The sequence below is a fragment of the Macrobrachium rosenbergii genome, chromosome 12 (genome assembly GCF_040412425.1).
Source record: "Macrobrachium rosenbergii isolate ZJJX-2024 chromosome 12, ASM4041242v1, whole genome shotgun sequence".
Taxonomy (NCBI): Eukaryota; Metazoa; Arthropoda; class Malacostraca; order Decapoda; family Palaemonidae; genus Macrobrachium; species Macrobrachium rosenbergii.
In genome coordinates this window covers 31,533,695-31,561,383 of record NC_089752.1, presented here as the reverse complement: position 1 = coordinate 31,561,383, position 27,689 = coordinate 31,533,695, and the positions used below count along the sequence as shown (strand labels likewise).

At 37.7% G+C, this 27,689-nt stretch overlaps 1 protein-coding gene and 1 long non-coding RNA gene across 8 annotated transcripts in view; one reads left to right on the top strand and one right to left on the bottom strand.

Annotated features, from left to right (window-relative positions):
• The window catches only part of LOC136843606 (proton channel OtopLc-like), a 228,025-nt gene extending 215,247 nt beyond the window's left edge, over window positions 1-12,778 (top strand). For 3 of the 7 annotated variants that reach the window (XM_067112095.1, XM_067112094.1, XM_067112097.1), the window contains 6 exons: window positions 7,898-8,151; window positions 8,372-8,586; window positions 8,791-9,781; window positions 9,952-10,127; window positions 10,277-11,320; window positions 11,557-12,778. In XM_067112095.1, coding sequence (XP_066968196.1) covers window positions 7,898-8,151; window positions 8,372-8,586; window positions 8,791-9,781; window positions 9,952-10,127; window positions 10,277-11,320; window positions 11,557-11,676 — 2,800 coding nt within the window. In that variant the 3' untranslated portion in view covers window positions 11,677-12,778. Of the gene's footprint in view, window positions 1-356; window positions 1,224-7,897; window positions 8,152-8,371; window positions 8,587-8,790; window positions 9,782-9,951; window positions 10,128-10,276; window positions 11,321-11,556 lie in introns of those variants that run through there. The other 4 variants (XM_067112098.1, XM_067112100.1, XM_067112099.1 and 1 more) reach the window with 3 other exon arrangements.
• LOC136843607 (uncharacterized) overlaps window positions 1-27,689 on the bottom strand; it is a 268,880-nt gene that overhangs the window by 5,937 nt on the left and 235,254 nt on the right. The window lies entirely within an intron of this gene.

Below are 27,689 nucleotides of genomic sequence, written 5' to 3'. Positions count from 1 at the left end.
TGGCCTTGCCTTTGGGAATGTACGGGAGGTTTCTAGTCTTTGACGGTAAGTTTTTCAAATCTAGGCAATAATTAAGAAGACAAATTCTTGCACAGATTACTCCTCCCAGAAGTTATTCCGTTTGCAAATTACGGAGACTACGATTGCTTTTTGCATCAACTTTAAGGTCTTGCACGTTACGAATTAACGTCCAAGAATTTTCATTTGCATCACATTACTACTTTAATGTCGAAAGGTAATCAACCATGACGTCTGTAGATGGCAATTTTGGTGGTACTGTCATTCCCCGGGAGAGCTAGCTGCTGCCCTCATTCAAGAATGTTTGTTGCACAACAATGAAATTGGCTTAGAAAAAAGTAAAATAAAAAAAGGATTTTCAGAAATGACTGGTAAGTAAGCCTAAGATCGGGGAGTCCCCAGCGAGCCGGGAGGCGGGGTTTCGAGTCAGCTCGAGTAAAGTAGTTCCAACACCACACGAGAACCATTGCAAGTCAACCACTCCCTGCCAAGGACGAAGGTCCTGCTGCTTGGTGCCGCCAGACCCGATAGACCTCTGTTCACTTGGTCTGGAAGCCACGAAGGGCACAGACGCAGCTACGGGGGAGTTCCAGCACTGAGTCTTCGACAACCGCCTAAGAGGAATTATATACTGCTGTAGAGGCAGAGGCGAAAAGAGACACGTGATCAGTACGAGTTTTGTCCAGTGGATATAGCTCAAGAAAGTCGAATTTTCGAGGATTTCTCACAACTCCATCACCATCGCCGTCTCACCGTTTTAAGAATTGGTAATTAGTCCTTATCCAGTGTTTTGTGTCTCGTTCTGGAACTAGAGACTATATAGAGCCTGTTCTTAGTGTGTGTGTGAGAATGTGTCACTATTTATTTAAGTGTCTTTAAAGAAAAAGGAGATTTCATCTCACTAAGCTCTAAAAGATAAATCCATAAACAGTGACGACCAAATAAAAATACAAGTGGATGGGTAGATGATGAGTAGTGATTCCTAATGATAGTGTCTCGAATCATGGCAATCAGACCGTGGAATCAACCATTCCATTAACAGCCGACCTCATGACGGCACGACCGAATTTTTGGATTAACTGTGGACCTTTTGTAAAACGTAAAAGAGTTTTGTATAGACAAAGGAAGATTTTGTAATTGTGGATTATTAGTGCCATGTCTTCTACAATTAGCATCCCTATTCGTCTAGTCCTCAACAGTATTAGGTGAGTTATAAGTAAATTTATCCATCACATTTTCTCTCCTCTTTCACTTATAATTACCTCTTAGTACATGGCAAAACATACAAATAAATATAAAAACACTACATTCGCCTCAACTACATTCTCTCTCTCTCTCTCTCTCTCTCTCTCTCTCTCTCTCTCTCTCTCTCTCTCTCTCTCTTTAAATTCAGAAAATTCCATTCACGCTGTAAAATCTATTCAACATTATAGTCGCAGAAAATAATAAGTGTAAATCACGCTTTACTAATAGCAAATATCTAAAACAGCATCAACGCAAATGGGTAAGAAATTTAACTAGGCTCAGCCGGAAGAAAAATCAGCAAGAAATCTCTCTCCCCTTCTCTCCGCGAATACGCAACAGATGGACAAGCTACGTCCTGATTTACAGTATAATAAGTTCAACACGACCTTTACCGAGTCTGGTGAACTAGCGGTTGTCCTCCAAAGGGCGGGGGAGTCTCAGTTTCCTTGTGTTAGAGCCTCTGAACAAATGCCACTGGTGTCACTCCTTGTGCTAATAGAAAAAAAAAATTTCTCTCTCTCTCTCCAGAATCTTACTTTTTTCTTACCACGCACCTTAATTACAGTGTGTAGACTTGATTTCTGCAAGGGTCAGTAATATTCTTCATAACGCCAGATCCTATTTTTAACATCAATAATAGCAATGAAGACGATGATAAACAAACACTAACATTAACTAGCATCGCCTAATCTTTTTCGCAATGGCCAGTCTATCTTCACGGACATCACATGGAATAACTCTTTCATTAAATTTGCCTCGAAACCCGCTTTTCCATATGAAGCAATCGCCTCTCGTGTCCCGGATGTCAGAAATTTCACCTTCGCCTCTAACTCCACGTTGCAGATCTCGTCTCTTTTTGGACGGGGACGCCAGATCTTTTCTCAGTATTATTCGGTTTTTTCTCCCTTGTAATTCATTATGACTATAATTAGTTTTTTTCTCTCAGATTTCGCTGCATAATTCGTATATATCTTCCTTGAGCAGAGATGAGTCTATTATTATTAATCTAGGCATTTACAAGGATCGTGGAAGTGTTTTCATCGGTTTAAACAACATACTTTTGTGTTACTTGAAATTAAAAATGCAGGACTTAATCTGCTATCAGCGAATATTACCTTTGAAAAACAACAGTTTTCTCTCTCTCTCTCTCTCTCTCTCTCTCTCTCTCTCTCTCTCTCTCTCTCTCTCTCTCTCTCTCTCTCCTATAAAGTTTTCTGAGGAGTTGCGTGAACTTTAAAAATGACAAAAGACGAGACGATGATAGACGAAGCTAGACCGGCTTGTACAGGGTTTCTTTCACATATGCGGATAAATTGCTTCTCTTTGCTCTATCCAGGAAATCACTCGCCAGCGTTTGACGACAACGATCAGTTCACTCTTCATAATTATAGTACGAAAATAAAACTCAAGTCCATAAGGTGCACGCTTGGTTCTCCCCAGCTCTCTCTCTCTCTCTCTCTCTCTCTCTCTCTCTCTCTCTCTCTCTCTCTCTCTCTCTCTCTCTCACTACAATATAAAGCAGAATGGTTATTTACAATCAGTCTCTTCGACGCCCCAAATATAGAGTAAATTATAAATGAAAAATTAACATAATAACTTACGCCCTTTGTCAATAACCATTACAGAAAGCAACAGACCTTGATAGAAATTTAAAAATTAAAGAAATCATCGAGTAAGATCAATCTTCGTTCAATGTTGAAAGTTGACTATATACGCAAACGATAGTAGTTGTCAATCAAGAGCCGCCCATGTCACGGCAAGACCGTCACGAGTTCCACCGATCCCACCCTTCATAGGTGCCCTCCACCCCCGTCCAATTCATCGCTTCTCTTTAACACCATAGAACCAACCACCACCCTCTCAGGGACTTCTGTTTTGGTCTGCAAATCCAAGTATAACTGATCAGAAAGATTTTATTCGGCATCCGTGACAGTAACTTTTTTTTTCCAATGCACTTCCCAATGTTCTTTTATTAGTTTCTGTATCTGATGGACATTAACTCAGGATGCTGTCTTCTATCTTTACGTAGTAATTATGTTCTTTATGGTGATTAAGAAATATATATATATATATATATATATATATATATATATATATATATATATATATATATATATATATATATATATATATATATATATTTTGCATGCGCATGTACAATATAAACTGATTATATCTGCAGGACTTATCATTCTGCTCACTGTCTTTCTTAGCCCAGTGCAAGTATCTCATTAGTACACGCAAACGCATAGGGATAATGACATGCCATTCCTTGTCCACATTGACATCTTTTTCTTTGGTCAGTTCTGAGGCCCTACGGGCATGCATGATCACGAGCTCATTACGGGCGTTGGCGGGCACAGCAGCAGCAGTAGCCCCAGCAGCATGGATACACAAAACATGCCCAAGCGTAAGACTTCTTATTTGGCTGCGAACCTGAATGTCATTAATTGTTTTTCCTCATAGTGCCTACAAAGAAAAACTTACTCGGGAAGTTCCCCGACCGAGTCGCAGAGCTGGTTTTGGGAGGGACTGATGGGAGGGGGGAGGTACCTGTACTGAGGGAGAATGTTAACGGGGGTGGGAGGGTGTTGTTTATTTTTTGGGCTCTCGTGTTTCAGCGTAAGAAAAGAGAACGACTTCGAAGTCTTCCGTACGGTTATTTGCAGCATCTTTCGAGAGTGACTGACGGCAAAACTTATGACCTTTACGGAACAAGGACGCAGCTACATAACGCCAAAGTCACTGTGTTTAATTTCAGAGAGGACAAGTGTGTGAGAGCTAGTCTTATGCGGCCGTCAGCTGGGCGGGTCAACTTTTTTTTTTTTTCGTCTACTTCGCCTTCGTTTGTTGGGTGCGGTGGTAGCCATATCTATCCACAAGAGAGGTATTTAACTCCCTCCATACAAACACTGAGCGACTTCAGCAGCGTCCAGTTACGTAAATCTTACCGAAAGCTGTACGAGACTTAAAAGGCCTTTGTCAAGTTCGGGCATCCGCGGAGGCTAAGATTCCTTTCAGAAAATAAGAAAACGCAATCCCATCGTCTCGGCACAACGAGAGCGTTTCTCTCCGAGCGCGGTTATTCTCTCAGCAAAAGCGTTCGCTCAGCTTCACCTCCGCACCTTGTCACCGGGGCCTGAGTTACCAACTTTACAGACGATCATTTCTGAAACGAGGCGACCGACAAAGAACTAATATCTAAAGGTCAAAATTGGGTGTGGGCACAGCTTGGCCCACTCTACTTGGAGGGAACAACTGGCTTTGGTACCACCGCACAGGCGAATTCTTGGAGATTCCTGAAGGTCATAATCCAAGGGTGACAAAGAAGATCATTTATGTTACAGATTACTGTGCAATAATAGAAGGGAGTAGAATGAAAATGATTAACATTCAAAAGCGGAATGAAATCAAATTACTTTTGTAAATGGATAATGTTTATGTAAGCACTGTAAACGATGCCAGTTCGTCGAATGACTCACGCGTCTGTGAAAAAATACGCCATTCCTTGCGTCTCCGTGTAAAAAAATAATCATTCATTCTTTGTAATCCTTCTGCTCAGATCTTCTCTTTCCCAATTCATTCCATTTATCCGACCGTATCTGTTTCTTCTTATTTATTTTCGCTTGCACCATTTCGAACCCAATTTATGAAGTGATGATTCAAATGTCAATATACAAAATCGATTTTCTTTTCATGTTCATTTTCATGCCATAAACCACAGAATTTCTATTCTTCCAAATTCGTGAGACAAGAGATGCATGATTCCCGTGGCATACCTTACGAATCTCAGATCATGGGTTCCAGCTCACCCAGTCGTGATGACAAAGGGATCTAACGTCGTCAGTCGACAAAGCGACGTTACATTCACACCTGACAGCGGCGTTCACGGAAAATTCCAATTTCCAAGGATGCATTCAATACAGTGCTTAGTCTTGGCTACCGTTACATTTCATTACGAAAAAAAGAAGGGCATCGAGAAAAGGGTGTTAAGTGTTATTAAGCTACTTGGCATTACGCGAGATCAAATTACCAAGCAAAACTTGTTTTTACTCGCCTGTTCATTCTCTCTCTCTCTTCCTCTAGCTGTATACTAAATGCCACCGACGACCTTCTTTACAGAGCTAACCTTTAGGTTATGCCTTTTTTATAAGGCTCTGGAATTTTACAATTGGAGACCCGGGTTTTATACACTGTGGTATGGAAGCACTGAACTGGAAAAGTTTCTTGGATCATAAAGGTCTATTTTTCACTCTCATTAAAAGGACGATGATTCATTTTGGCCGTTTGCAACTTGAACTTGCCTCTAGAAAACGCTCAGTGCGAGAAGAGAGGTATTTCGTGATTCAACATTTTATTTATACTAGCGAAGACGAAATCAGGACAGCCAAAACACTCTCCCTTCACTGCAATTGCCCCCGGGCACACAGCTTCCCAGGCCACTACTGTAGCTTTGGACGCCGTGTTAATAAGAGCGAAGCTGGACTACGAAAATATTTTTCCATAGTTGCCGTTCGTCTTCAGGGTTCTGGCCATTACTGTACCTTTCGACTGCATAAAAAAATAAATCTTAACCGCACTCGCCATCGATAGAAGGTCAACGCAGGATTTTTTTTCTTCTTCTAGAACCCTACCTGAAAAATTTCATGACGGAAGAATAAAGCCACAACCGTACGGGATCATTAAATCGAAGTATTATCTCACTGTCTTAAATTGTATTCCAGTAGGTAAACTTAAAGGAGATGCAGACACCATTGTCTACACATTTATCAGCATGCACACGTGCATCTACTATGTCCAACCGTGCATCTACTATGTCCACGAGAGATTTCCTTGTTTGCCTACAACATTGACAAAGGACGGAAGTGGCGATTTAATCTACTTCTTGCATCTATTACCCCTTTTACGGCCATAATTACGGGTTACAAGAAAATCAAGTCTTTTTCACACTCTGAACGTTTTTTTCATTTAGGCACAATCCAGTCTCGGTATTTGGCAACAACATTCGTGGAGTACAGAACATTATTATCATGGTCTTGAGAAAATACTTTCATATATTTCCAACATTTTACAGTTCTTGCAATCTGTACCATGAACAGATGAAGCGTGTTTAAGGGATAAAACTACGCCGGAGGAGTGTCCGTGTGAGAGAGAGAGAGAGAGAGAGAGAGAGAGAGAGAGAGAGAGAGAGAGAGAGAGAGAGAGAGAGAAACTTGCCTTACAAATCTCTTTGCCAGAAATAAGGGATTGGATGTGACCGTGACATTTAAGACAGGTGGAAGTAGAACTGAAGGCCATAATGATATATAGCAGCAGAGAGATTTATTCAAACGGGGTTACTTTTTTCTTTCGTTTCACTTACGGAATAAGTCTGTCGTTGGATCAGGATACGCCGTGACGCCTGTTTAGAAAATGTCTCAATTGCTTCAAACGTCGAAAGACAAGGATGAGAATATGTTCTTCCTTTTAGGGTTTAAAATGATAATTTGTCGATATGCAGTATAAACAAAACTCTTCTGTAACCAATGGAAATAAATAACTATAATTCTGAAATTCTCTTCCTCCCATAACCAAAAATCAAAAAGCGTCAAAATCCTTTGGGCGGGTCTGCCGTGACACAAAAAACAATTTCATTGACTGGTAAAAATATTCGCTAGAAAGACACAAAATAACAATTTGCAACTGTGCTTGCCAACTGTTTCTAATCTCAACGAACTTCACGTTCTTGTTGTCTGTCCTAATTTCTTACGTCCCGTTAATCCAAGATATAAACATTCAAACAGATGAAAACATCAGCTGCAGTGCCTGAGTCAACATATATATCTATCAAACGGCCACAGTTTAAGCGTTTAAAAATAATCTAATTTTCACCTAAAACCTGAATCCAGCTCAGATTTTGTGTTGATATGTCATTTACAATTTATCATGTAGCTACGTGTGACACATGAACCACCGGGCGTAAAAGTTAAGCCATATTATCGTCGAGTGGTCATCCTTGATATTGGGTCACTAAAGGTGGTCGACTGTCTTGACCTTTCTCCAAATTATCTCTCTGTCACCTCACCTACACCTAAACTAGATGTCAGTTACCTTGCTCCTATTGACCAGTTCTATTCAAAGACATATTTTTTTTCTGAAATGTAAAAAAAAAAAAGAACACTAATGAACGGAATCTCAAAACTTCCCACTTTAAAGAATTTTTTTTTTTAATCCTTGGCATCAAATATGTGGCTCATTCGTGCTGTGGTTGCTGTTATTGCTTAATATTACGAAGATGATGCCTATCTATATTAACGTCGCTGTTTGTGAAAATAACCACACCTTAAAGTTCAAACATTTTACGATATATCACTCCTAAATAAATATTTTTTACGCATGTAGCAATAAAATACATAATTATCTCTGGCAAGTATGCACTTCCTCTCACCACAATTAAAAAGACACAACAACGAAAATCTGTTTATTACGCAGAAGGCCAATTTCAGGAAACAGACACTGCAATGAACTACATAAAAGGGTAGACAAAGTTAGAAAAAAAAATTTGGGTCAAGCTTTACCACAGTCATCAAAGCGGCTGACAAACCCTAACATTCTACGCCACAGCTTTTAACCAATTGTTCTTCTCTTATTTTAGTGAGAGTGAGGCCAGTGGCAGTGTGTTGGTAACGCCAAAACAGCAACGACGCCGTGTGTCCCACGGCCTGCCCTCACACCCACACCGAAGAAGGAAGGTGAGCGCGCCCCCCGAACTCCAGGCTCATCTCGGAGGCGCGGCACCCAATTTCAACGGTCAAGCAAAATCTGGTGGTGACGCCGGTACCAACAACCACTTTGAGAAAACTGCCAGTTCTGAGTACATTCTCAGCTTCATTCCAGGGCATCATCAATGTAAGTGTCAATAAACGTTGAACTATCTGAATATTTATACTATGATTGGTAAAACAATAAATTTTCCTTACATATAGTAGAATAAGATTTGCAACCTAATTATGACAGCTCAACTAAACCTTGAGTGCATGATAAATTTTTTATTGCAAACAACCTAATGAAAACACTGGAGATGCAGTGTAATAGAAGAACATTAATTAAATGTTTCCTCCTTCCATAGTGTCAGAAGGTCTCTACAGTGGCTCAGACTCGGGAGTACCGTCTGAGTATTCCTCTTACGCAGCCCCTATTATTGGAGTGAACACAAGAAACGCATCATTCCTTGAAGATAATAACATAAACACATCCTCTCACTCCACAGACGACCTCGCCGAACAGCGCCAGAACCCCGAAATCCCGGACGTCAAATTCTACACTTCAGACTCCGAAAGCGAGGTAGATATTTTTTAACAAAAAGTTGGTAATGCTTTATCACAGCGCACTGATTACAGTCTTGCTATACTATTTTTCAAGAAATCTCTTCTATTTAGTTTCAAATATTTTAGGTGGAATGATTAAGGAAAAAAGTAACTATAGTCTTATTCTAATAAAAGTCCATAACAAGAAATATCTTAATAAACTTTACATTCTCCTTTACAGAGTATTGACGATTTACAATCACCTCCAGTCCGGCGAAAGTCTGGCAGCCCCGGCGGGATGAGCAACCCAGCCTATGCTCACACTGAGCCTACACCCCTGGTTCTCCCTGTGGGCTCCCCTCCTCCACTTACACGGGTCACAACCGATCCCAGCATGACTTCACCAGCCCCTTCAGTTGTAGGCATTCCCGTGGGCAGAAATCGAGCAAACAGCATGGTTCTACAACTCAATCTGCAACATGCCCTACCCCCAATCACTGGTATCAACCATGTAACAGGTGCTCCTCGCTCCATCTCTATGGTATCTCTAAATGCCCACCAACCAGTTGCTCATTTGTACCCGAACCTTCCCTCGGATACACAGTCCATCTACAGTGAAGTTGGCAACGCCTACTCAAACACAGCCTCTGGATACCTTGGGCCACAGCATCTAACTGCTGCAGTTGATGGAACACTTCCAAATGCAGGCTTGAAAATTATTGATGGTCAGCAAATAAATCAGAGGGCACCTAGTCAAAATGAAACCATTACTTCTCATGGTGATGATGCTAATGACCATGACGTGCCCCAGCCTACTGAGCCAGAGAAGAAAAAAGAATGGTTTGTCCATACCATCAGTCAAAATTTCAGTGTCATGTATGCAGTATTCCTAGTCATGCTGGGTGTGGTAATTTACTTGGCTGACACCTTCAGTGGTCATGATTCTGCCATAGCTGAAGGTTTCAATGTGTACCTCATTGTTGCTCAACTACTTTGGCTGTTCTATGTCCACATTGATGTCCGACGCTATGTAAACCTAATATCTAGAGCATTAGAAGAAGCAAGATCCAAGCAAGATAATAAGAATGACCAAGTCCAACTAGAGCCAACGGGGGATGGACAATATCAGCTACGCATTAATCTGCCAGAACCTAGGAAAACGATACCTCAACATTACGGTTTTACGTCTGGTAGACATGGCGGCTCTCTTTACTTGAAGATTGGGGCTACAAGTAAGTACCTGTAAACATAAAAACACTAACTTTGAACAAAAAGACATTTTCAAAGTACTACTTCACTGGAGCACTTTTTTGGAATAAGAACTGGACATTGTTTATAATGAAGCAAAAAATTAGTTAAGTATGTTGTTGCCAGGTGATAATGCTGTTCTTTTCTTTTGCAGTTTTCTGCTTTGGTTACCTGACTCATACAGGCCTTGAATTAGGCCAAAAGATCTTGTACCTAACAGAAGATGACCCAGCCTTCGATGACTGCACTTGCACAACAGATGTTATAATGTCCGTTTTACAGCCTGTTTATGCCTTCTATCAGCTCTTCTTCATTTTCAAATACTCTAATGTAAGTTTCAAGTTATAAGCAAGAGTGAAACAAATATAGACATTTGCAAACAACACCCTTTATGTAATTATACACCTCTGATAATATATTTACTCTATAATAATTATATACTACTTCAAATAATAAAACATTTAATTTCCATTTTACAGTTGATCATCAACAGAAGAGTAGTCTTATCAAAGTTTGGAATAATGCACTGCATTGGAGCATCACTCTGCTTCTGGGTCTACACGATTCTACAAGAAACTCTTCAAGCAATTTTCAAAAAGAAAGGTCACAAGGATGAATTCATCGACACAAGTGAACCTTATGCACAAGCCCTCTTTGGTATTAACGATGAATCTGATGAAATGGAAGATGACGACCATCATTATACCGGCACAAAACTATCCTCAGCTGGTGCCTCCGCTTGGTCGATCAATTATGGCTGTGAGAAGGATACACGACTTTCAGCAATGATCAATTATACAACACCTTACCTCTACCCCTTCAGCATTGAATTTAACATCCTCATGGTTGGGTTTTGGATTCTCTTGTGGGAAAACCTCAGCAAGGTTGAACGCCACACTCATATTCCCTCTGTTGAAGTCACTTATGAAGAAGACAACAGCAAAACTTTGGCATCTAACCTCATCATCTACGTTGACTGCCACGCATCAAACCGGGGTCTTTTTGCTGGGTTACTGATGACTGTAGCTACTGTTATTTCTATCATTCTGTTCTTCATCTTCTCATCTTCAGAGGACACATTAGGAGTCGGAATGTATGTGAATGGCATCAGCGAGGTAATACTTCTTTCAATTATGTTAGTTACAGCTGTCATCGCCTTCTACTCTATAAGAGTGCTGGATGTCATCAAGCATGCTATTAGTTCTGTTGACGACATTCTCTTGTACGTCTGCTTGCCATGCATCTTCCTCTATGCTTTCTTAAGCATGGTACCTTACTACAAGAGTGGCAAGGGACTTTTCGTTACTGTGGCCATCCTACAGGTGTCTCAAGTCATCCTGCAAACGTCTATGATATGCGACGGGTTGAGACGATGCTCAAATTCATCCAATCTGCAGCACGTGAAGCCTGGCAGAGAATTCCTCACCTTCCTGGTGGTTACCAACGTTGCCATGTGGCTCTTGCAGACATTTGAGATCAAGAGTGAAGAAGGCAACTCCGTCATGTATGAATTCTACGGCAAGGTAAGTTGAAAACATTTCAAATAGCCATTTTGTATAATATTTAGATATTTAAAACAGAATCAGAACATGAGGCAATAACCTAAATGTTGCATAATATTTTAACACAGCAAAGAATGCATGAAGAGTTCTCTGAAATGAGAATCGATTTCTATTTTTGAAAAAGAAAAATCGTTACCAAAAGACTAAAATATTTTTATATACCAAAAGACTAAAATATTTTTATTTTCTTTCTTCAGGAGCTGTGGACCTTACTTTCACACTTAACATTGCCCCTAGCCCTCTTCTATCGCTTCCACTCGTCCGTGTGTCTTGCTGACATGTGGAAGGCCTCATACGAAGCAGAGGAGGCCCATTAATTTAACGGGAAGACTAGCAAATCACCAATGGCCTTATCATCCCCTCCTGTAGATGGTCTTCTAACGGAGCGATCGACTGAAGGCACTACTGCCTAAAACTTCGTGGTCTTCGTGGTTCCCTGTTTGCGCTATAATAGCGCCTGTATATAGAAACGCATATTCACCCAACCCCTATCCCTTTTCACCACTACTCTAATAATTCGACCCAATCCTTAAACCAAACGTAGTATGATACATGAACAATGCTTTGAAATAGACTAGGATGAATAAAGATAAAACTTAAAAAAAAAAAAATAAGACAAATCACAGGAGATGAAAAATTTTTTGACGAGAAAGAAGGATGATAGATTGAAGATAGTGACCCACTTCTCCTCAGAAATCCCAGTTATAGTTTACCATAAGAGAACGCGCATATTTCTTTCTCTAGTTTTTTTTTTTTTTTTTTTTTTGGGTATGTAGGGTGTTTAGGGGGGGTTTGGTCATCGATCACCCTCATTGTACATAGTTCGGTGCGAGGGGGTAGTTCCACAAATAAACACACCTCTTCTTTATTCGAAGGGGAGTGGAAAAGCGGCACACCCCTCCTCCCCTCTCCTTCATTGCTCATCCCTTCTTTTAATTTATATGATGCCATAAACAAATTATGTAAACAACTGTGTAGATTAAAGCGACCCTGTGTGATACGCTGGTCAGGCTGCGTGATCGCTCCGCCACAATCCCTAGGACAAGCTGCAGAAAAACGCGAACGCTGAAAACACTGGCGGAGAGGAGCGTGGCTCTCTCTCTTTTATTGTGATATGTAAAGTAAGAACGTGTAGAGGAAACCGAGTGACAGGTTTACCCACCATCTTCCTTCGGCGGAAGGAAATGGACGAACCTCAAGAGTATTTTAATGAAGATGAACACGGACTGATGAAGGCCCTAATTAGGCCCTATAGATGGGCATTACCTCTGCTGTGGTACATTGAAACAAGTGTGTACATTTTGTACTTAGTATATACATATTATAAATCTATATATATTTGTAATTAAATTATAAGTGCAACTGAATCCAACAAGAGCGTTGTGCTGAAGCCAAATAAAATAATATTGAGATAAGTCATTGATCTGCTTTGAAAATTCCTATCAACTATGAATAATACTGATTATATGAGTAACCAGTTTTCAAATATCCCATATGATGTTAACACTGATATGAGAAATCACTTAATACCCGTCTCTACTGAAATAAACAGCAAATCAAAAATAGGATATCATACCTAATGGGAACTTAAGTATATATATCTATAAATAAATTATCTAGTAAAAAATCAAGACAAAAACTGAAGAACTTCGCCAATCAACGGAATTATAAATTGCAAAACAAATGAAATGAAATGCAAAATTCCATATAATCATAGGGGCATGGTGGATAAGATTTCACACTGTTGGTATTGTTATCCAATGATAAAAAAAAAACTTACCTAAAAGTGCAAAACTAAAACAGCATATGCCATTTTTATTTCCATTATAATTTCCTCTTCGTTGAATAAAGTAAAATTGAAGAGTAGTTTATCCTGAACATAAGAAGAATAAAAAGCTCTGAGACCATGATCAGCAGCAGAAAGACCAGAAAACTTAATGAGCATACAAATTTTGTTAAAAAAGAAAAATTATGATGCAAGGGGAAAAATGTACAACCTTAAGTGTATACAATGCAGGTCTCAAAAATTTCCACATACAGGCATATACCGTTAGTGAAAAGTTTCAGCCCAAGAGGGGTCTCCCCCTAAAACCTGAGAGGAAACTGACAGCCTGCTAAGCTAGCCTCGCCAGTTATGTTATATTGAAAATGGAAGATAATAATGCTTTCGAAAACTTTATGACCAACTTTTAATATACTGTACTAGGACCAAAAACTCTTTACGGATTTAACCCTTCCTCTTGAGTTTCATGACAGAAAGAGGAGTTAGAAATCAATATTATTTTCATTATTATTAATAGGACGCATACAGCCCTTTGGAACAAGCGAGCCTTTGCATTTTAGGATGTCTTACTTCTGTTACACAAAAATGGACATACCCACACATACATACATACATACATGCATATATTATACATATATATATATATATATATATATATATATATATATATATATATATAGATATATTATATGTAATATATATATACATATATATATTATACAAATGTATACACTAACATACATAAATATATAAATATATATTACTTCAGAACGAAAATACAAACTGAATGGATTCATCAAGGGTGCTGTTGCAAGATCAAGAACAAACTAATGCAAGTGAGGAGAGCGTAAAACTCAGCATAATTACTTGCTAATTACTCACAGAATTATACAGAGTGCAGCGTGTTTAAAATGCGTAATACAAACCTATGTGGTAATTTATTGAACCAAACACACCAAAGGACGTGCTTTTCCTTGAAAAATTCTTGTCGGCATTATACGGTATCCTTTATAGCAACATCTGTAGTCATACTTGCAATCCTGTGCCATATGTATTATTAATATTTCATACAAAAGTTAAGGTCAAAGTAAAATCCTTTAAAAAGCGAAAGAAAAGCAGTCACTGAACATTATATAACATAAAAACGATGAAGTGAGAATGCAAAAGATAAACACTTACGTAATCATTTTTAAAGTAAGGACCGATAGGAAGGGCAACTTGCTGCCCCTATCAAGACTAAACCAGAAGAACACAAGAATAAAGAAAGCTAAAAGAGGTAAGCTTAACCCTGAAGCAGGCGATAAACCAACCTCTTGAAGGATGGAAGATGTGAAGAGTCAAGGAAAGCGAAGGGTGGGAACAGACTTCTAAAGCATGGTAGTGGAGGGAAACACAGACACCAAATTGGGTGCCCCAAAACTTTACAGAGCTCATCGGTTCACTGTCGGACGTGGAGGCCTAACGGGTGTTAAAAGGTCGCCTATATCAGGAAGGGCTTCTCCTAAGTTCAATGGAACGGTTAACGAAATAGTCTCCACAGAAAACAGACAAAGACCACCTTCAGGGGGAGAACAAGATATGAGGAGATAAGGTCAAGGATATTGATCAGACGAATGCCTTCTATCAGCCCTACCGAGAGGGTTAATAACAGATTAAAAATACATTATGTATGGGCCATGCAAAACGAAGCGGATAAGCAGGACATGATACTTTAATAACTTGGAAGAAAAAACCTTTGGGACATCCACATGACAAGTTTTTTACAGACAGATTTGGTAAAGTGTAGCATGTCATCTCTACAAAACAAGTTTGAAGTAATCCGCCTCAAAATTTTGATAACAGAGGGGGACTGAACTGCATTTTCAAAAACTGGAATTGAAGAAAAAAAAATGGGAAAGGACAGAAAACAGAGAGAAATTATACCTTGTTGGAAGCACTAAACTTAACCATATTATGAGTTACCCATTTAGGTATGTTCTGAAGACTTGAAAAGGAGGACTTTATCCCAAGTTTTCTTATGAAAACTTATCTTTTTTTTTTAATCGATACATTTCGTTGACCACACTAAACTGGAAGCAGAAACATTTCTGAAATGGGTTAGCACAACAAATGACCCACTCAGATGCACTGTAACTAATTTGCAGTTGCTTCTTACAACTCTATCCCTAATCCCAGCCTTTCCCTCATCTTAATGTCAACCTGAGGTACACCAACAACAGAGATATTAAATTAATAGGGGAAAATGCGTAAGTTAAGATCAACACTGTTAAGAAAAGTAGAGTAAGAACAATAAAGTTAAATTTTCCTAGACAGAGCGGTGAAAATGAATTCACCAAGCAAATTAAGCAGAGGAGAGAAATATGGTATACAAGTCTTATACCAGACTATACCCATGACTTAAGAGATTACAGAGATCGACGACAAAAGATTCACCGAAGTCCCTTGAGGACGCAGACCAGATATCAGAAAGCTAAGAGAGAATGTACCAAGTAAGTCTTTCCCTTGCGAAAGTTATGCTGGTGATACAAAAGATACAGAGGTTTAATAAGACGTTTGATCAAGTGTCAGATGAGTAGGTTTCAAAGGCTTTATCGACAGTGAAATATTGAACAAAAAATAGAGGGGAGGGGGAGCTATTTCATGGAGTAAATATATTGTTACAGAGAGAGCAAAAACCTTTTCTTTTTGACATGTACAAGCACGTTTTTACACATACGTGTGATTATATACTTTTGTAAACAAAATATATATATATATATATATATATATATATATATATATATATATATATATATATATATATATATATATATATATATATATATATATATATATATATATAGGTATCAGTTCTTCTTTCAGCAAATCCCTTCTGCAATATCTTTTCCAGACATCCACTAGTAATTAATCTTCAATTAGCAGGTGCCTTCATAACCTTGCGCCAAACGTGACCTCCATAACAGTTTTCATTTCCAAACCCTACATTATCAAACACAGCAGACTTTGGTGGCAAAGAAAACTCACCTCTAGTCAAGAGAAACATGGAGGACCTTTTCCAGGATGAGAGAAGACAAGGATGACCTTAGCGTTCGTATCTCTAACGGAGCCTTTCATTATGAATTAATTGCCTCAATGGCACATTTGTACTTGAAGCAATTTAGTCAAAGACAGCTCGACTCCCCTGTCATGTGTCTTTGCCGGATTTCGGGTTTCTTATAGAAATTTGTCTCATTTTTAAATATTACTACTAGTTTAAACCCAATGTTTTTCCTGTGACTGAGTTATTTTAGTTAGTCACTGAATTACAATCAAATATAAAATTCTTAAATGCCAACAATCACCGAAAATCGTCCTTTAAAAAAGAGCATGCCTATCACAACTTATAAGATGATTGAAATATCATACATGTGGCGAATGATCGTATCTCTTTCAAGAAATGTTACTCGTTTGCTCTGCGGTTCGCTTCTTACTCATTATAAATGATAAATTCCATCCATTAGTTGAACAACAAATCAGCCCTCTCATTCCTATTACCGCGCAATCTTCAAGGGTTAAGACCATCGTAAGTGACATCTTTCGGCTTTTGAATTATACCTAAGATATAACAATATATGTTATTATTATTATTATTATTATTATTATTATTATTATTATTATTATTATTATATAATAAGAGTACTCAGCCATATAGAACATGCCCATAATAAGAGGAGGTCTAATGAAATACCGATAGAAAAAACATAATAATAATTGATCATTCGAAAACTAACGCACCGCCCACGTGTTTTCAAAGACTGCTCTGCATCAAAGGCATTTTCAGGGCAATCTTACCTGGGGGCATTCGTGATCGGTTCACCTAGATAAAAAAGCAAAATTAAGGAGAACCGTAACTTCGGCAGTGACAGGACACCATAAAAACCAATCACATTGTCAATGGGGGCAATATAACAGATGCGCTATGCCGGGCTAGGTATGAGTTTTATATATATAAAATGTGTGTGCGTGTGTACGCGCAGTATCTTGACCTTCATTCATAACAAGGTCAGCATGCAAACCGTTGTTTATAATCCAATCAAAATCCCTGTGCGCAGCACGCACGTGGCCATTTGTCTTTACCTGAAAAATCTCACATTGATCAGGGTTACAGTTGCAATCGAAATACAGTACATAATTTTCCTTTGCTGAACCTACTACCGTACACAATATTCATATATATATATACTCTCATAAAGAGGTACAACCTAACATACAATAATGGCTCCTTTAATACATTTTTTTTTTAAATTAGTATATCAAAATAAAAAAAAACGAAAAAAAAAAATAAAATCCGACTTTTAACTGGAAACGAAAGACAGAGAAATGAACATCTACACTGATAACGCAGCGTCCGGGATGAGCCAACGTATAGCATATGATTATATAAATTAGAAATGATCTAATCCCAACGTCTTACCCAGCTGTAACGTAAACTGGAATGTCAATCCAAATGTTGACGGCAACCTTGAACAAACTGGAATGAAATGTCATGCAATACTTCGTGAAATAAAAACTTATATCCGTTACGCAAAAACTGGAGGTTCGCTAGTAATGACAAACAGAACGCAACTGGCGTAGGATAATGAAACGAAGCTGAAATGTTGGTTCGTCAGAAAAAAAATACTGAAGAGTTTTTCTTTTGTATCCATCTTCGATTCACCTGAAGATATTCAACCAAAAGAAAAGTTTTGCTTGCTGAAAACATAAAAATTCTTAAGGTCAGATGGGTATGACAGGTCGCAGCGACATGACAGGAACAGCCAGTTATGTCTTTCTGGGTAATAATTTCCAATAACCGTGAGAAGGAACATGGGCGGGAGGCGAAGCAATAGGAAAGGGGAGGGAGGGTGGATGTCTTAAAGCATAACATCCTTCTGCCACAACTGCAGTACATACTTGCTGAACCTCCACTTGCTATTTCTGCAGAGCTGTCCTTAATCCACCGAGATTTAAACAATAGTTGTCTGAATAAGTCTTCAACTGATAAGAAATATCTTAATATGTATGCGGGTGCTTGTGTGTGTATGTGAATGCAAGCGCGCGTGTGCGTGTTGGGGAATTCCCTATTACTCAATTACCGTAAATTGCCAGGGAATTTCCTCCGTGACTATGTGACGGAAGTTTGGATCTGCGTTCTCAGAAGCTCGTGTAATTTTGGTTTATTTAGTGACAGACGAAAATGGAGAATAAACTTACGGTGACAGTGATGTTACTACTGATCAAACGTGTACAAGATCTCATACATGCGTGCTATGAAGAATGCGCATATACCGAGTATGATTTCTGGCATACGCATAAACTTGACTCAATATATCAGCTATTTAGGTCTTTCTCCTCTGGACCGAGAACGGGATATGCTGTATATCAGGTCCACAATAATATTCATATGTCCAAGCCCATATACAACTACTTCAAGAGTGTTCTCTCTTAATAATATGAAAAATGATAGAGGTTTATGAAAAATATATTTTGTGTTACACACAACCCCTGCTGACCTAAGCAGTTACTCGAATGTGATAAAACGACCAGGAAGGAGAAGGGTATGGGGCTAGTACCACATTACCAAAGCCGAAACGGCGGCACCTCCTGGCCCCCCGTTTCTGGTAAATATACATATCATGTGTCAGATGACAGGATAGACCGAGAAATGGTACCGTAAGGGAAATTACAAGTTCCATAATTATGTAGGTGAGATAATGGTGGACGTGTCCTTTGTGATACCGCAGGGAGAATACTACACGGCAGTGTCAGCTGGGTTCATGTGCAAAAGAAAAGTTGCAAGACCCAGACCTACCTGGATATTAACTACGATATGGGAGGCTGGGGATGAGTGGAGATTTGCGAAAGATAAAGTGCATTAATGATGCGAGAGACAGAACTTCACACAGACCCTATACGGGACAGATAAGGACAACTGCAATAGATTATTAGGGTAATTTAAGTATTTTTCAATTTTTATGGACTTATGATTAACATTTTGTATTTAATTTTGTATCACTTGGAATAGTTCATCACACCATGGAAAATAACTGTAAAATTGCAAGAAATGAACTACTGTAGTATAAACTGGAATCTTGAGGGCTTGGAAACACTAAGGTCTTCGTTCATCTAAACGAGACAGGCATGACAGCTTGTTATTTCTTTCCAATACACCAGTAACATGAATGACCTTAATAAAAGAAACAATATCACGTTTCATCCTGAAGTTTTCAGAAGGGGAAGGGATGAAGGGGGAGTGTGGCAGACGAGAAAGAAGGCCTAGGATCAAATTTAGCCCTCTAAGCACTACTTAATATCCCAATAGATAAAAAAACTAATACTGTTATTATTATGTTTACAATCAAATGGAGCACGTCATACAGGGACCCGTACTTTTTAACCAAACCCCACAGAATAGAATGAGGAAAAATATACAGGCTAAGTGTATGGCCATAGCTAAATTGGAACAATGGGGTAAAACTCTTTCACCTTTATACTAAGGCATTCACTAGCATACTACTGTACTTGGAGCGGAATGAGAACATTACGAGAAATCTCGGTAAGAAAAAATAAAGTATATAACCTCTTTTTTACAACAATGGTCATCCCGTTTGTGGCTCGGATTCACACGAAGAACAGGTCTGTTATTAGCCCAGATAATGGATTAGCAAAGTTTAAGGCTAGCTTATTATTAGTATTACTATTATTACTATTACAATTATCATTATTATTAAGATAAACCCTATTTATATGGAACAATCCCACAAGGGCCAATGACTTGAAATTCAAGCTTCCAAAGAATATGGTGCTCTTTAGGTGGAAGTAAGATGAGGTACAGGGGAATACAGAAAGGAGAGATCTCGCATATTAAAAAAGAAAAAAAATAAATTATAAAATTAATAAACAAAATAATAAATTGATAAAAATTTATAAAAATGCAACGAGAGGAGTATTAGGGCAGTAATGCATTGCATCTTCGCTTGAACTTTTGACGCTCCAATTGCACGACATTCTCGGGGAGACTGTTCCATAGTCCAACGGTGTGAGGAATAAAGGAACTCTGGAACTAGGAAATTCTACAGCGAGGCACATTTATTGCATACTGGTGCTGCTGTTCAGCAAATCTGGTTGCTCACGGCAGGAAAATGGGATCAGGGATCAATTGAGAATGGGAAAGATCTCTGCTAAAGCACAACTTATGAAAAATTGACAAACAAGAGACCATCCGCCGATGGTCGAAGTTATAACTGCTAGTATTAAGAAACAGAAACCTACCACCACGAACCACTCTATTTAAGAGACAAATCTCTGGCAGAAGCAGACATTCTTACCGGAGAACAGTATTCTAGTGAAAGAAGGACAAATAACCTAAAAACAAGTTGCACTGATTTTAGAGACATTAACAAGACTAACATTGTGACATTTCAGGCTCTGTTTTAAAATTTAGGATATCTTGTGCAGAAAGGGATTAATGCTACTGCCATTTGCTGGCTGGATTAGTGTAGATTCCAAATTAAGACCAACAACAGCCATGCATGGAATTCTGTATACTACGTTGCCACCCTGCTGAGAACTGTTATTTATAAGCAAGTTTTTCGAATGTTCCACTGCTTTATTTCCGTGTTCTCTAACTGGTCATCTAAAAAAAATCAGAACTATCAACACGCAATGGTCATAGAAACTTTGAAGAATGCAGTGACTTTTTATATTAATATGATGATTGATTGATTGAGCTAATGTTCTTTGGCATCGGGACACTAAGGCCACTGACACCGATATCATTCGTTAAGAACGATGAAATTTACATAAAACCTATGGACAAGATGACTAAAGTCTGTCTGAACGGAATACAACTTAAGTCCCGACCACTTTTCTGCCAATGGTCAATCAAGTAACATATCGTACGATACCCCAGAGTCCACATTCCAGGCAGTCTAGTCAGTCACGAGTGAATGTCGATTGATCAACTGCACGTCAACTTAATAACTTAATTCCGAAGGTTTCGGATCCATTTCTTTTTTAATTTTTCCTTTTTAAGATATCCATCATTACAGAACAAACTATCTCATCTTGATTTATGGCATTACGAAACATATACGAAAAATTATGCCTAGGCTTATACATAAGGCCATGTAGGCCTAGCGAAAAATTGTGCAGGCCTATAGTTGCCAATGTGTGGTTAAATCATATTTGCTTTCTCATTGTAGCATAGGCATATCCATCTGTTTTTCATTCTATTCCCTTCTTCCTCTTCAAATGTTTATCTTTAATCTAATGCTTACGGCCGTATTTTCAAAGTTTTCGCCTACATGAAGACAATATTGTTCGATTTATGTCATTAACTCTCTCTCTATCTCTGAACGCAACTACAATATCAACTATATGATACCATACACGAGAGAGAGAGAAAGAGAGAGAATAATAATGTAATAGTATCATTGTTATCTTCTCATCTTGTTCCCATTGTTATACAGTATATTATAATATTGCAAAGTAATAATATAATACGACACAATATTGCTCATTTATAAATTAGTACAATAATATAATATAATGTAATGTAATGTTACTGCAATAAAATAAAAATATAATGGTCCCAATAACAAAATGATAGTGAACTCAAACCAGCTTCCTCCCACTGCACCCCACCCCCCTCATCTCTGAATAATTAAACTATCGATGGTACCAGACGTATGATACAGTTGTGAACTCCACTGTTATACAAAAGACGAAATCGGTGATTAGGCCGATGTGAATAAAATACCTCCATATCAAATTAATGCATTCTTTAGATTCTGAACAAAGGGGGAAAAATGCATGCATCATTGAAACCTCCCTTGCCTTCAGTGGACTCCGAGACAGGAAAGGAAAGCAAGCCTAATGGAATCTCCCCTGTTAGAATATTAAACTTTTATTTATGATGCATTGGTAATGTTGATTATACGCTTGGGTACAGTCATTTGTTTTTACCCATAATTCTTGTGTTATGATATGCGTGGCATGACGCCGCCTTTGTCCGTGTAGTGTAACCGGCAAGTTCATCGCCGAAGGTACTCTGTACTGCTGTATCTCCCACATTCTCCATTAAAGTGACTCATTTATGTAGTGATCGCTTTTATTTAATCCACCATCATGTCCTCTGCGGTCACAGGTTATGGGCCCAGCTCAAGCAAGAGGAAGTTGTATTTTGATGGTGATGAGAAATATGAAATGTGGGGGATAAAATTTCTAGCCCATCTGAGACTTCGAAAACTTACCCTAGACGAAAGTGAAGATCGAACTTCAGCGGAATTCATCGCTAAAAATGCTGACATTTTTGCCGAGATCGTTCAAGTTCTAGATGATAAGAGCCTCCAATTAATAATGAGAGATGCAGTCAACGATGGAAGAAAAGCATTAGAGATTCTACGGGACCATTACCGAGGTACTAGGAAACCAAGAATCATCGCCCTCTACACGGAGCTGACGTCACTGAAAATGAGAGGGAAAGAATGTGTGACGGACTATTTTCTACGAGTGGAGGCACGCCGCTACTTCGTTAAAGTCAACTGGTGAGACGATCAGCGACAGTCTTCTTATTGCTATGGTGTTGAAGGGTCTTCCAGAGGAATTTACTCCATTTAACACTGTTGTTATGCAGAAGGATAGTGAGCCTACGTTTCTGGAATTCAAGTCTCTACTACGGAGTTATGAAGAAAGCCTGAGGAGTTGAGAGGCACATAGGCCTAATGTGAAGAGTGAGAACGTCCTTAAGGTGAATTATAAGAAGAATCCTGATTTTCAGTGTGGTGGGTCTGCCAGTGGCTCATCAGTAAGATGTTATTCATGTGGTAAGCCTGGACATAAGTCTTTCGAGTGTAAGTTGAAGAAAGACAGAGGTAAGTGGTGCAAAGAATGCAAAACCATAACACACATTTTTGATGAATGTAGAAAGGCTAATAGGCCTACTAGATTTTCCAGTGCAACTGTGAATGTTTGTAAGCCTAGATCCATTAATAATTATAGTGATGAAGAATTTTGTTTCAAAATAAGTTGCTCTGTTGATAACATATCTACAGATGTATGCAATGTTCTTGTTGATTGTGGTGCTACTTCCCACATCATTACTGATAAATCCAAGTTTAAGTGTTTTGATGAAGACTTTGATGAATCAAAACATATGGTTGAACTTGCAGATGGTGCAAGATGCAAGAATATTGTTAAAGGTAAAGGTAAAGCTAAAATTGTACTTTATGATACAAATGGTATAAAACAAAATGTTGTTCTTGATAATGCCTTGTATATTCCTACTTTTAAGCAGAATATATTTTCTGTACAATCAGCTGTTAGTAAAGGAGCTACAGTAAGCTTTAATCCTAATCATTCTGAGTTGATAAGCCCAAATGGTGTGTCTTTTGAAATAAATAAGAAAGGTAAGCTGTATTATCTAAATAAAGTAAGCTCATGTAAATCTCGTTCACTAGAGGAGTGGCATAAGGTTTTGGGACATTGCAAACTTAAAGACATTTTGAAGTTAGAAGATAAAGCTGAAGGTATGAAAATTAGTGACAAAAGTAATTTTGATTGCATAACTTGTCATGAAGGTAAAATGCATTTATCTAGGAACAGATTACCAGATGAAAGAGCAAAGAGTAAAATGGAATTTGTACATTGTGATCTTGCTGGACCAATGAGTATTGAATCAAGGGAGAAATCTAAATATTGTATTGTTTTTGTAGATGATTATTCAGGATCTGTTTTTGTTTATTTCTTGAAACAGAAAAGTGATGCACTTAATGCTACTAAGAAATTCCTTGCTGATACTAGTTCTTATGGTGTTGTTAAAAGATTAAGGTGTGATAATGGAGAATTTACTTCTTCAGAATTTAAAGAATTTCTGGTAAGTAATAAGATTAAACAAGAATGTTCTTCACCAAATTCACCACACCAAAATGGTACTGCTGAGAGAATGTGGCGTACATTGTTTGAAATGGCTAGATGTCTCTTAATTGAAGCAAAGCTACCAAAATTCATGTGGAATTATGCTGTTAGGGCAGCTGCTTATATAAGGAAAAGATGCTATAATTCTAGGCTAGATATAACCCCATATGAAGTGTTAATGTCTAAGAAGCCTGAACTTGAAAATATGCATATTTTTGGTTTCCTGTGTTATGCTTATGTAGAAAAGAAAGCTAAGCTAGACCCAAGATGTGAAAAGGGAATATTTGTTGGCTATGATTCATGCAGTCCTGCTTATCTTGTATATTATCCAGGAACTGACAGTTTGAGAAAGGTTAGGTTAGTACATTTTACTGATAAATTCAATTTTGATAAATCCCAATGTCTAAAGGAAGATGGTGAATCAGAAGATAGTGAATCAGATTCTGATAATGAGAATGTCATTTGCAATGAAAAGAAAACAACTGTTAATGATAATCAAAGTGATCCTGTTTCTAAACCTATCCTTGTTGAAGATGAGCATAGTGAAATTAATGCAGATTTGACTGAAACTGAAAGGGAAGGTGAGTCCCGTTATCCAAGTAGGGAGTGAACTGTTCCCAAATATCTTGAAGAATATGTTGATCCTGATAATGTTGATTTACTGGGCTATTCTGTTCATTATTGTTGTAAAGTAACTGAAATTCCTGAAAGCTATAGAGAGGCATTAAATTCACATGTGGCTCACAAATGGAAAGCTGCAATGGATGATGAAATTCAGTCTTTAAGAGATAACAATACTTATGAATTGTGTAGTTTACCAAACAACCGTTGTATTGTAGGTGGACGATGGGTATATGCCATTAAAGAAGGGTTAAATGGTGAAGAGCAATATAAAGCTCGCTATGTTGCAAAAGGGTATTCTCAAATTGAAGGTGTTGATTATACTGATAATTTTTCTCCTACTGTGCGTATGACCTCAATTAGAATGCTTATGCAATTGGCAGTACAACATGATTTAATTGTGCATTGTATGGATTTTAAAACTGCCTATCTTAATTCTGATATTGATTGTGAAATATTTGTTCAACAGCCTGAAGGTTTCAATGAAACAGGTAGTAATAATGAACAATTGGTTTGGAAATTGAATAAATCTCTGGTATGGTTTAAAGCAATCAGGCAGAAATTGGAATAATATGCTTCATGATTTCTTAATTCAAAATCATTTTGAGCAGTCATTAAGTGATCATTGTGTGTATGTCAATAAGAGACATAACTTTCAAGTAATTATTTTGGTTTGGGTTGATGATATGATCATTGCCAGTAGTAATGAGAAAGTTCTGTTTGACACTAAACGTGTATTATGTCATAGATTTGAGATGAAAGATTTAGGGAAACTTTCATGGTTTTTGGGTATTGAGTTTGTTTTTGATGGAGATTGTATAAAAATGAACCAGAGTAAGTTCATTGAGAAAGTTTTGAGGAAGTTCAAAATGGATGAATGCAACCCAAAGTCAATTCCTTGTGATCTAAGTGTTAATAAATGCACTTCTGAGGAAAGTCCTGAACTAGTTGATAGTACTCTTTACAGAAACATTGTTGGAAGCTTGATATATATCATGACTTGTACTAGGCCTGATTTAAGTTTTGTTGTGTCTAAACTTTCACAGTATATGGCTAGGCCAACTCAAAGTCATTTGGCTATGTGTAAATATGTTCTAAAATTTCTTCAAGGTACTAAACAGCATTGCCTTGTTTTTAAGAGGTCTTATTGAGATTTTTGGATACTGCGATTCAGACTGGGGTAGTTCTGAAGATCGTAAAAGTATTTCAGGTTATTGTTACCAAATGAATGCTGATAGTGCTCTTATTTCTTGGAAGAGTAAGAAACAAAGCAATGTAGCTTTAAGTTCTTGTGAAGCTGAGTATGTTTCATTGACTTTTGCTATCCAAGAAGCAAAATTTTGCAGCAGTTGTTAACTGATATGACTAATGTTGAAGTCAAACCCATCATATTATTTGTTGATAACCAAGGGGCAATTAAACTTGCTAAGAACCCTGTTTACCATCAAAGGCCTAAACATATAGACATACGCTATCATTTTATCCGTAATGAAGTTATGAGTAAAAATGTTGATTTAGTGTATGTCCTCAAGTGAAAATAAAGCCGATATGTTTACAAAACCAGTAACTAAAACAAAGTTGATTTATTTTAATTTGTGTCATTAATGGTTTTGTAATATTGACCTTTGATAGCTATATATTTTTTGTTTTTGATTACCGTGATGTATATATTTGTTTGATGTGCAGTAATTTGCAGATTGATGGGAATAAAAGTTTATGAGGGGGTGTTAGAATATTAAACTTTTATTTATGATGCATTGGTAATGTTGATTATACGCTTGGGTACAGTCATTTGTTTTTACCCATAATTCTTGTGTTATGATATGCGTGCCATGACGCCGCCTTTGTCCGTGTAGTGTAACCGGCAAGTTCATCGCCGTAGGTACTCTGTACTGCTGTATCTCCCACATTCTCCATTAAAGTGACTCATTTATGTAGTGATCGCTTTTATTCAATCCACCATCATGTCCTCTGCGGTCACATCCCCTCCATCAAAGATAGGGTTTAAACACCGATCAAAGATTTAAAACATATTATCAAACATCTTTCCTTGTCCATTAAAAGTATTCATCACACACCAGTCAAAGGGAAAACACAAACCTATGAAAACGCTTTCATCATTGTCAGATTAAAAAAAATGGGAACATGATGGAAAATTCACTTTCTTCATTCTTTACTGTCATAGGTAGCCAGCCTATTCAGACAGTAATCGAAAGAGGTAAAAAAGCTAACATTGTTCAAAGTGCAGTACCTCCCTACCTACAATCCCTTGTCATCATGGTTACTGTCACTATCACTCATTCAGCATAGGCCTAGTCCTGACTCCTGGTTCAACAATACCGTGACGAGGCGGCAAGACAGCTTGCGCTAGAATTCAACGGTCACAAGTAAATGTTGCCAAGCAACACTGACACAACTTTCTTGATACGTAAAGCTAATCATTAAAATTAACTACATGAAGTCTGTTCACAGGTGATTTACTAGTTAAAGGAACTGTAATGTTACATTTTTCAATAACCTGCAAGAGAAAAACATAAGTAAAAGGCTAGTAATTGAGTTGCCTAACGCGCTTCATCAACCCTTCCCCCCCAGAATCCATGACTACTCACTTCGACATCCCGACAAACGAAGTCTTAAAATGTATACTGTATGTTTATATAACATTTTCTGCTCGGAATTACTTTTCTTTCGTCTCAAAAAATATTTGCAAAAACTCGTGTTATACCCTGTATATATATATATATATATATATATATATATATATATATATATATATATATATATATATATATATATACAGGTATAACATGAGTTTATGCAAATATAATATACTGTATATATATATATATATATATATATATATATATATATATATATGTATGTATATATATATATATATATATATATATATATATATATACATACATACATTTATATATATACATTATATATATAAGCATATATATAAATGTCTTTAATCACATTAAAAAC